This window comes from Oncorhynchus keta, chromosome 20 (genome assembly GCF_023373465.1).
Source record: "Oncorhynchus keta strain PuntledgeMale-10-30-2019 chromosome 20, Oket_V2, whole genome shotgun sequence".
Classification (NCBI taxonomy): Eukaryota; Metazoa; Chordata; class Actinopteri; order Salmoniformes; family Salmonidae; genus Oncorhynchus; species Oncorhynchus keta.
This window is the reverse complement of record NC_068440.1, coordinates 48,292,307-48,303,700: the sequence shown is the minus strand read 5'-3', so window position 1 is coordinate 48,303,700 and position 11,394 is coordinate 48,292,307. Positions and strand designations below refer to the sequence as shown.

General features: G+C 42.4%; 1 protein-coding gene across 2 annotated transcripts; it reads right to left on the bottom strand.

The window, feature by feature from the left end:
- Positions 1-7,557: 7,557 nt before the first annotated feature.
- Positions 7,558-11,183, bottom strand: si:ch211-215i13.3 (brain and acute leukemia cytoplasmic protein). Of its 2 annotated transcripts, none has more exons than XM_052473142.1 (3): positions 10,823-11,183; positions 9,266-9,381; positions 7,558-7,705 (listed from the first exon to the last, which is right to left on the bottom strand). In XM_052473142.1, the coding sequence occupies exons 1-3, from the start codon at positions 10,947-10,949 to the stop codon at positions 7,583-7,585; spliced, it is 366 nt and encodes a 121-aa protein (XP_052329102.1). In that variant the 5' UTR covers positions 10,950-11,183; the 3' UTR covers positions 7,558-7,582. The 2 variants fall into 2 exon arrangements, with proteins under 2 accessions (XP_052329102.1, XP_052329101.1); XM_052473141.1 differs by having other exon boundaries at positions 9,254-9,381; positions 10,823-11,180.
- Positions 11,184-11,394: the final 211 nt, after the last annotated feature.

Here is an 11,394-nt window from a genome sequence, read left to right as displayed (position 1 = left end):
AGCGGTCTAAGGCACTGCATCTCAGTGCAAGAGGCGTCACTATAGTACCTGGTTCGAATCCAGGCTGTATCACATCCGGCTGTGATACAACGCGTCCCGTAGGGCGGCACGCAATTGCCCCAGCGTCGTCCGGGTTTGGCCGGTGTAGGCTGTCATTGTAAATAAGAATTTGTTCTCAACTGGCTTGCGTAGTTAAATAAATACAATTTCTCCCTTCCTTTAAGTAATCACTGATTGGACAGGTGTATGCAAGGGCCCCCTACACTTAGATAGGATATATGAGGTTCCCTATGAGGGCATTGGTCTCCATGGTGCTGCAGTGTTCCAATTGCAAATCGTTTGGACATGTGATGAATGTTTGCAGAGAGATGGACATGAGTGATTCTTTTGAGAAAGAAGATGACGTTGAATGCCTGAACTGTGATGGGAAGTATTTGTACATGAGTATTATTATTATTATTATTATTATTATTCCCTGAATGGCCAGTAATGGTTAAAGAAGCAGAGATTGTAGGATTAGAGCTGTTCAACATGTCTCTTATGCTGTAGCAGCGAAAGTGGTTTGGCTGCCATGGAGACATCGCTGTCCATTGCTGGAGCAGTGACGTCCTCTCGGGTCTCTGGATCTGCGGAGGGCTGCGAGTAAACTTGATTGACGATTATTTTTTGTTTTGTATATTGTTGGGTTTTTTTCTCCCCCATTTCCCTAAAACACTACCAAATAAGGTGTCCTCCACCAGATCACCTTTCACCTCTCCAGCCATTTAGAAATTCTAATGAGTGATTACTACTTCAAGGAAGGGAGGAAGGAAAGATAAGCCTAGGATTGGATGAGCCCCTTTGTTTGTGTAGGAAAAGAAGCCAAATCAACAAAGATTGCTTTGGTCAGATGAAACCACTTTATGAGGCTCAGATGGTTCAAACATATGCAGAACATATACTGTAAAACACAGGTGGCAGAAACTTCAAATTAAATGCATAAAAACATGGCATACATTTACTTCAGGAGCTTGTCCTGAGATAGTAGAATGGCAGAGGACTTTGTCCACTGATTAAAACCACTCTAAGACCCCATTACAGAGCAGCTTGATTAAAACCACTCTAAGACCCCATTACAGAGCAGCTTGATTAAAACCACTCTAAAACCCCATTACAGAGCAGCTTGATTAAAACCACTCTAAGACCCCATTACAGAGCAGCTTGATTAAAACCACTCTAAGACCCCATTACAGAGCAGCTTGATTAAAACCACTCTAAGACCCCATTACAGAGCAGCTTGATTAAAACCACCACCCCTAAAGCAGCCCCATTACAGAGCAGCTTGATTAAAACCACTCTAAAACCCCATTACAGAGCAGCTTGATTAAAACCACTCTAAGACCCCATTACAGAGCAGCTTGATTAAAACCACTCTAAAACCCCATTACAGAGCAGCTTGATTAAAACCACTCTAAGACCCCATTACAGAGCAGCTTGATTAAAACCACTCTAAGACCCCATTACAGAGCAGCTTGATTAAAACCACTCTAAAACCCCATTACAGAGCAGCTTGATTAAAACCACTCTAAGACCCCATTACAGAGCAGCTTGATTAAAACCACTCTAAGACCCCATTACAGAGCAGCTTGATTAAAACCACTCTAAAACCCCATTACAGAGCAGCTTGATTAAAACCACTCTAAAACCCCATTACAGAGCAGCTTGATTAAAACCACTCTAAAACCCCATTACAGAGCAGCTTGATTAAAACCACTCTAAAACCCCATTACAGAGCAGCTTGATTAAAACCACTCTAAAACCCCATTACAGAGCAGCTTGATTAAAACCACTCTAAGACCCCATTACAGAGCAGCTTGATTAAAACCACTCTAAAACCCCATTACAGAGCAGCTTGATTAAAACCACTCTAAAACCCCATTACAGAGCAGCTTGATTAAAACCACTCTAAAACCCCATTACAGAGCAGCTTGATTAAAACCACTCTAAAACCCCATTACAGAGCAGCTTGATTAAAACCACTCTAAAACCCCATTACAGAGCAGCTTGATTAAAACCACTCTAAAACCCCATTACAGAGCAGCTTGATTAAAACCACTCTAAAACCCCATTACAGAGCAGCTTGATTAAAACCACTCTAAAACCCCATTACAGAGCAGCTTGATTAAAACCACTCTAAAACCCCATTACAGAGCAGCTTGATTAAAACCACTCTAAAACCCCATTACAGAGCAGCTTGATTAAAACCACTCTAAAACCCCATTACAGACCAGCTTGATTAAAACCACTCTAAAACCCCATTACAGAGCAGCTTGATTAAAACCACTCTAAAACCCCATTACAGAGCAGCTTGATTAAAACCACATTACAGAGCAGTTTATCATATTCACAAGAACTAAACTCAACAACGAACCAGAGTCTGTATTCATCGAGTGTCTCAGAGTAGTATTGCTGATCTAGGATACGTTTTTAAATTATAATAAGACTATATGGGGAGACCTGATCCGAGAACAGCACTCCTACTCTGACACACTTTAGGAATACGAGCCCAGAAGAATAAGACAATATTATTGTATAGGCACATGCGGGACATTTATATTTAGTTGTAAAGCCCCCTGTAGTCGTCGGTCGACAGCACTTACGGTCTAACAACAACGTGCCATTTTAGCAGGCGCTTTTATCCAAAGTGCCTTAAAGTCATGCGTGTGTATCTAGCTGCTTTTAGTAATGCTAGTATTTACATGCTAGTGTTGCTGGGTATTAGAATAGTCCGCCGGAAGCTGTTTGTCAGAAACAAAATTCAATTTCAACTTAGTCTGTCGATTTGTGTGTAGGCTTGGTCCTTATGCAGGGGAGAATGAGAGAGAAAAACATCTAATGGAATGTACTATAACTAAACAGACTTCCCAAACGTGGGTCTGTGTGGACCCGTGCAGTTCCTCAGAGAGGTCACTTTCTCTCTGCTTACCTCATGTCGCCCACAAGTTCTTGCTTTTTTGTGCAGATATGGCACATGTGCAGGACTTATTTTGACATGAGGTAAGCGGAGGGGAAGTGGGTCCACAACAGACCCAGGTTTGGAAAGTAATTTATAGGCTATTAGATGTGTTTCTTCAAATTCCTCCCTGTATTAGGACAGAACATATAGACAATTACATTTAATTTAACTTCTGGCTTCCGGCGGACTATTCTGTTTTTTTGCAAGCTAATTCCCAGCAACACTAGTGTGTAAATACTAGCGTTACTAAATGCAGCTATTGTGAATACATTTTACATAAGGTTGTCCCCATCAGGAATCATACCCACGACCCTTGGCGTTGCAAGGCGCCAAGCTCAACCGAGCTCTTACCGAGCCCCACAGAACCACACACGTGTTTTAACTACCTATATATATACACATCATTCAATCATTCATTGGCTTCCCAATCACCCACTCTGTTTCACCCATTCACCTAGTTCTCCCATCCATCTGCAGTTCTCCCATCCATCTGCAGTTCACCCATCCATCCATCTGCAGTTCACCCATCCATCTGCAGTTCACCCATCCATCTGCAGTTCACACATCCATCTGCAGTTTGCCCATCCACCCATATGCAGTTCACCCATCCATCTGCAGTTCACACATCCATCTGCAGTTTGCCCATCCACCCATATACAGTTCACCCATCCATTCATCCATCCATCTGCAGTTCACCCATCCATCCATCTGCAGTTCACCCATCCATCTACAATTAACCCATCCATCTACAGTTCACCCATCCATCTGCAGATCACCCATCCATCCATCTGCAGTTAACCCATCCATCCATCTGCAGATCACCCATCCATCCATCTACAGTTCTACAATTCGCCCATCCATCCATCTGCAGTTCACCCATCCATCCATCTACAGTTCTACAATTCACCCATCCATCCATATACAATTCACCCATCCATCCATCTGCAGTTCACCCATCCATCCATCTACAGTTCACCCATCCATCCATCAACAGTTCACCCATCCATCCATCTACAGTTCACCCATCCATCTGCAGTTCGTCCATGCATCTACAGTTCACCCATCCATCTGCAGTTCATCAACAGTTCACCCATCCATCTATAGTTCTCCCATCCATCTACAGTTCCCCCATCCATCTTCAGTTCTCCCATCCATCTACAGTTCTACAATTCCCCCATACATCCATCTGCAGTTCAACATCCATCCATCTGCAGTTCACCCATCCATCCATCTGTAGTGTACCCATCCATCCATCTACAGTTCTACAACTCATCCATCCATCCATCCATCTACAATTCACCCATCCATCCATCCATCTGCAGGTCCCATCCATCTACAGTTCACCCATCCATCTGCAGTTCCCCCATCTATCTGCAGTTCGCCCATCCATCTACAGTTCACCCATCCATCTGCAGTTAATCTACAGTTCACCTATCCATCTATATTTCTCCCATCCATCTACAGTTCCCCCATCCATCTGCAGTTCAACTTCCATCCATCTGCAGTTCACCCATCCATCCATCTACAGTTCAACAATTCACCCATCCATCTATCTGCAGTTCACCCAATATATCCATCTGCAGTGTACCCATACATCCATCTACAGTTCTACAATTCACCCATCCATCCATCTGCAGTTCTCCCATCCATCTACAGTTCACCCATCCATCTGCAGTGCCCCATCTATCCACAGTTACCACATCCATCTACAGTTCACCCATCCATCTGCAGTTCGCCCATCCATCTGCAGTTCATCTACAGTTCACCTATCCATCTATAGTTCTCCCATCCATCTACAATTCCCCCATATATCCATCTGCAGTTCACCCATCCATCCATCCATCTGCAGTTCACCCATCCATCCATCTGCAATGCACCCATCAATTCATCTGAAGTTCATCCATCTGAGATTCACCCATCCATATGCAGTTCTCCCATCCATCCATCTGCAGTTCACCCATCCATCCATCTGGAGTACTCCTATCATCTATCTGCAATTCACCCATCCATCATCAGTTCAACTATCCATCTGCAGTTCTCCCATCATCCATCTGCAGTTCACCCATACATCTGTAGGTCACCCATCCATCTATAGTTCACCCATCCATCTGCAGTTCGCCCATCCATCTATAGTTCTCCCATCCATCTGTAGTTCACCCATCCATCTGCAGTTCACCCATCCATCTATAGTTCTCCCATCCATCTACAGTTCACCCATCCATCTGCAGTTTGCCCATCCATCTATAGTTCTCCCATCCATCTATAGTTCTCCCATCCATCTGTAGTTCACCCATCCATCCATCTGCAGTTCACCCATCCATCCATCTGCAGTTCACCCATCCATCTGCAGGTTACCTATCCATCTGCAGTTCGCCCATCCATCTGCAATTCACCCATCCATCTGCAGGTCACCTATCCATCCATCTGCAGTTCACCCATCCATCTGCAGTTCCTTATCTGCAGTTCACCCATCCATACATCTGCAGTTCACCCATCCATCTGCAGTTCTCCCATCTATCTATAGTTCTCCCATCCATCTATAGTTCTCCCATCCATCTGCAGCTCTCCCCCAATCCATCTGCAGTTCACCCATTCACCCAGTTCACAGTTCATCCATTGACAGACAGCTTCATCCATCCCAGAACCATCTGCACCCCCTCCATATGTGTAATTGATCTTTCTGTGTAAGGGAGGGAGGGTGCATTGGGGTGAAGCAGGGGGTCATTTCAGCTAAACCAAATTTAAGCTCATTTACTTTATTTCTACAAAATGTAAAAGTTCTTAAAATGCAAATGGGAGAACAGCAAAAACAAGCTAAATTGACTCCAGCCATTTTACCACCGTGTTCCTGTAGCACCGTTCACCTCAGTCAACAGGGGACTTAACATTCTACAAAACACGTCATTCAGTAATTAGCTGCTACAAACTAACTCAGCACAGGGATTAAAACTCGAGTCTGGTTTCATGTCAAGTCACACATCAGTTACCTAGCCAAAGACATCTTAACTCTGCACTGTTTTGAGAAAAAGTTCCCTGCAGCTGTGTGCCCTCTTCATAAAGCCAACCAGCCAGCCAGCAATACAAACAGCTTTCCCTCCCGCTCCCTGGCCTCCGTATAGTCCTAAAGTCAGTCATCAATACCCACTAAACTACATTTGCCTTTTACTGGGGATTGGACTGATTTTAGTAGCCTATTTTAAATTGTTGGCGTTAAACTAGGGTATGTCTGCCTTACCCAATTGAGCCCCTGGGGTGAAGGTAAAGAATGCATCCCAAATGGCCTGCATAGAGCACTACATAGGGAACTACATAGAGCACTACATAGGGAACTACATAGGGCACTACATAGGGAACTACATAGAGCACTACACAGGGAACTACATAGAGCACTACATAGGGAACTACATAGAGCACTACATAGGGAACTACATAGAGCACTACATAGGGAACTACATAGAGCACTACACAGGGAACTACATAGAGCACTACATAGGGAACTACATAGAGCACTACATAGGGAACTACATAGAGCACTACATAGGGAACTACATAGAGCACTGCATAGGGAACTACATAGGGCACTACGTAGGGAACTACATAGAGCACTACACAGGGAACTACATAGAGCACTACATAGGGAACTACATAGGGCACTACATAGGGAACTACATAGAGCACTACATAGGGAACTACATAGAGCACTACATAGGGAACTACATAGGGCACTACGTAGGGAACTACATAGAGCACTACACAGGGAACTACATAGGGAACTACATAGGGAACTACATAGAGCACTACATAGGGAACTACATAGAGCACTACATAGGGAACTACATAGGGAACTACATAGAGCACTACATAGGGAACTACATAGAGCACTACATAGGGAACTACATAGAGCACTACATAGAGCACTACATAGGGAACTACATAGGGAACTACATAGGGAACTACATAGAGCACTACATAGGGAACTACATAGAGCACTACATAGGGAACTACATCAAATCAAATCAAATTGTATTTGTCACATACACATGGTTAGCAGATGTTAATGCGAGTGTAGGGAAATGTTTGTGCTTCTAGTTCCAACAATGCAGTGATAACCAACAAGTAATCTAAACTAACAATTCCAATACTACTACCTTATACACACAAGTGTAAAGGGATAAAGAATATGTACATAAAGATATGAATGAGTGATGGTACAGAACGGCATAGGCAAGATGCAGTAGATGGTATCGAGTACAGTATATACATATGAGATGAGTAATGTAGGGTACATAGAGCACTACATAGAGCACTACATGGGGAACTACATAGAGCACTACATAGGGAACTACATAGGGAACTACACAGGGAATCAGGTGCCATTTGGGACACAAGCAACATTTGTCACCAGGAATCAGGACTCGTCTGCAACCCTCCAGGCCTATTCCAGCTCAACTCTCCAGACCTATTCCAGCTCAACCCTCCAGGCCTATTCCAGCTCAACCCTCCAGGCCTATTCCAGCTCAACCCTCCAGGACTATTCCAGCTCAACCAGACAGTAGATCATCGTTCTCCAACCTCCTCTGGCTGTTTTCACCTTTCATCACCGGCCTGACTGAGTGGGACGGTGTCTTCACTGCCACTGACCGACTGGACCGCTTTAGACGGAGCAGGCACCTCCTTAGATGCTCTCCTTCTGGACTCTTTTTTTGTTTGCTGTAAAAGGACAAAAGACGATTTCATTCTAACAGTCATAGACACGGAGGCTTCAGTTTAGTATTACAGGCCCTCTACAGTAGTATAGTTTAGTATATAGGCCCTCTACAGTAGTATAGTTTAGTATTACAGGCCCTCTACAGTAGTATAGTTTAGTATTACAGGCCCTCTACAGTAGTATAGTTTAGTATATAGGCCCTCTACAGTAGTATAGTTTAGTATTATAGGCCCTCTACAGTAGTATAGTTTAGTATATAGGCCCTCTACAGTAGTATAGTTTAGTATATAGGCCCTCTACAGTAGTATAGTTTAGTATTACAGGCCCTCTACAGTAGTATAGTTTAGTATATAGGCCCTCTACAGTAGTATAGTTTAGTATATAGGCCCTCTACAGTAGTATAGTTTAGTATATAGGCCCTCTACAGTAGTATAGTTTAGTATTACAGGCCCTCTACAGTAGTATAGTTTAGTATATAGGCCCTCTACAGTAGTATAGTTTAGTATATAGGCCCTCTACAGTAGTATAGTTTAGTATATAGGCCCTCTACAGTAGTATAGTTTAGTATATAGGCCCTCTACAGTAGTATAGTTTAGTATATAGGCCCTCTACAGTAGTATAGTTTAGTATATAGGCCCTCTACAGTAGTATAGTTTAGTATATAGGCCCTCTACAGTAGTATAGTTTAGTATATAGGCCCTCTACAGTAGTATAGTTTAGTATATAGGCCCTCTACAGTAGTATAGTTTAGTATATAGGCCCTCTACAGTAGTATAGTTTAGTATATAGGCCCTCTACAGTAGTATAGTTTAGTATATAGGCCCTCTACAGTAGTATAGTTTAGTATATAGGCCCTCTACAGTAGTATAGTTTAGTATATAGGCCCTCTACAGTAGTATAGTTTAGTATTACAGGCCCTCTACAGTAGTATAGTTTAGTATTACAGGCCCTCTACAGTAGTATAGTTTAGTATATAGGCCCTCTACAGTAGTATAGTTTAGTATATAGGCCCTCTACAGTAGTATAGTTTAGTATTACAGGCCCTCTACAGTAGTATAGTTTAGTATATAGGCCCTCTACAGTAGTATAGTTTAGTATATAGGCCCTCTACAGTAGTATAGTTTAGTATATAGGCCCTCTACAGTAGTATAGTTTAGTATTACAGGCCCTCTACAGTAGTATAGTTTAGTATATAGGCCCTCTACAGTAGTATAGTTTAGTATATAGGCCCTCTACAGTAGTATAGTTTAGTATATAGGCCCTCTACAGTAGTATAGTTTAGTATATAGGCCCTCTACAGTAGTATAGTTTAGTATATAGGCCCACACTGTCATCTTGAGTTACACTGATTCATTAACCCACCCATGTTATGTAGGCTACTAGTCTATGGTTTAGATTAGTACTGAGTAGACAAAGCAACAAGTTATATATGATAATCCCACCACTCCTGTTTTATACTGATTGACAGGACATTGTCAAGACACTGGTTTCATTGATTATGACAGTCATCATCTGATTATCAGTAGACTACCCTTTTGGTATGGACATACAGTGAGGCCTACATCGTGGCAGGACCGCCAGTGGTTGGGTCCAGAGCTGGTGAGGGTCTGCTTCCCACACTGGGTCCCTGTGGTCACCATCATCCTCTTCTCCTTCTGAATACCCTCCAGCCCTTTACCTGAAGAAGAGGAAGAATCCACCTTTCATCAGGACAATAACCTACAACACAAGGCCACATCTACACCGGAGTTACTTATCAAGAAGACAGTGAATGTTCTTCAGTGGCCATGTTTACAGGTTGACTTAAATCTACTTGGAAATCTTTGAGAAGGCCTGAAAATGGTTGTCTAGCAATGATCAACAACCAATTGGACAGAGCTTGAAGAATTTAGAAAATAATAAAATGGGCAAATGTTGCACAATCCAGGTGTGGAAAGATCTTAGAGAATTACCCAGAAAGACTCACAGCTCTTAGAGAATTACCCAGAAAGACTCACAGCTCTTAGAGAATTACCCAGAAAGACTCACAGCTCTTAGAGAATTACCCAGAAAGACTCACAACTCTTAGAGAATTACCCAGAAAGACTCACAGCTCTTAGAGAATTACCGAGAAAGACTCACAGCTCTTAGAGAATTACCCAGAAAGACTCACAGCTCTTAGAAAGAAAGACTCACAGCTCTTAGAGAATTACCCAGAAAGACTCACAGCTCTTAGAGAATTACCCAGAAAGACTCACAGCTCTTAGAGAATTACCCAGAAAGACTCACAGCTCTTAGAGAATTACCCAGAAAGACTCACAGCTCTTAGAGAATTACCCAGAAAGACTCACAGCTCTTAGAGAATTACCCAGAAAGACTCACAGCTCTTAGAGAATTACCCAGAAAGATTCACAGCTCTTAGAGAATTACCCAGAAAGACTCACAGCTCTTAGAGAATTACCCAGAAAGACTCACAGCTCTTAGAGAATTACCCAGAAAGACTCACAGCTGTAATCACTGTCAAAGGTGATTCTACAAAGCATTGATTTAGGAGTGTGAATACTTATGTATTATGTATTTGTCATCATTGTATTTGTCATTATGGGGTATTGTGTGTAGATGGGTGAGAATTTGTATTTATTTAATCAGTTTAAAATTAAGGTTGTAACATGTACTTTGCTGACTAGGTAAATCACAGAGTAAGGGATTACATATCAATTACAAGGTAGCAAAAGTAGTGAGATTATTACCTTGTGTAGTTTGACTGTAGTGTACATGAAAACAGAATGGGGCATTGAGAGACTGACCCTTTATAACTGAGGTGGATTAAAACAATCTTAACCACACAGTTCATATGGGCCATCTCACCACACTGGTGTGAAGATGATTCTGCATACAGTATTACTTATTATTGACCCGTTTTTATCCAATATATTTACACCAAATTGCCGCTGTTCACCATGACAATGAACAGATACATGATTCACTCACTGCCTCGATTAAAAAAAAGTATCTGTAAACTACAGCAGGTCTATACAGCAGTATAATAGACAAGCTACGTGATAGCTGCTACCCAACCCAACCTGCGTATTTTTCAGCTTTAAATCCAGAATATTTTCCACAATCACGACACTTCTTACTGTTGATAGTAGAAAGAGCAGCCTCGGCGTCTGTATTGGTGAGCCATGTCGACTCGGTTTCTCGGGTCCAGCTTTCATGATACCTCGGTTCGATTATTGTGTCGGACCGGCTTCCTCCACAACCCATCAGAATATCATCCACTGCACCACTCGCTTCAAAGTGTCAATTTTTACTGACACAAAGCTGTCCACGAAATGCCCGTTAGATTCATCAAGGCTAAAGCATCTTTCATTACTCCGTTTGCCTCCATCCACTGCGAAGATTCTGCGCTTTGCTGATCTACGCACGGTGCGCTTTGCAGCATCGCATAGCTCACAGAATGGTTAGTGCTTTCCCAGCCTTGTCTCATAAACCAGACGTAACATAGTAAACGTAAACCCGGTACACTAAAATTATACTTAACAAAAATACAAACTAATCATGTAAAGTGTTGGTCCCATGTTTCATGAGCAGAAATAAAAGATCCCAGAAATTGGTCAAACGCAAAAGAAAACGTGTTACCCTCAAATTTAGTGAACAAATTTGTTTCCATCCCTGTTAGTGAGCATTTATCCTTTGCCAAGATAACAAT

Coding starts and splice junctions, on each gene's coding strand:
- si:ch211-215i13.3 (XM_052473141.1), bottom strand. CDS start 10,949: ATGGGTTGTGGAGGAAGCCGGTCCGACACAATAATCGAACCGAGGTAT. Junction 9,382..10,822: donor TGCTCTTTCTACTATCAACA/GTAAGAAGTGTC, acceptor CCTCTTCTTCAG/GTAAAGGGCTGGAGGGTATT. Junction 7,706..9,253: donor GCCACGATGTAGGCCTCACT/GTATGTCCATAC, acceptor GTCCTTTTACAG/CAAACAAAAAAAGAGTCCAG.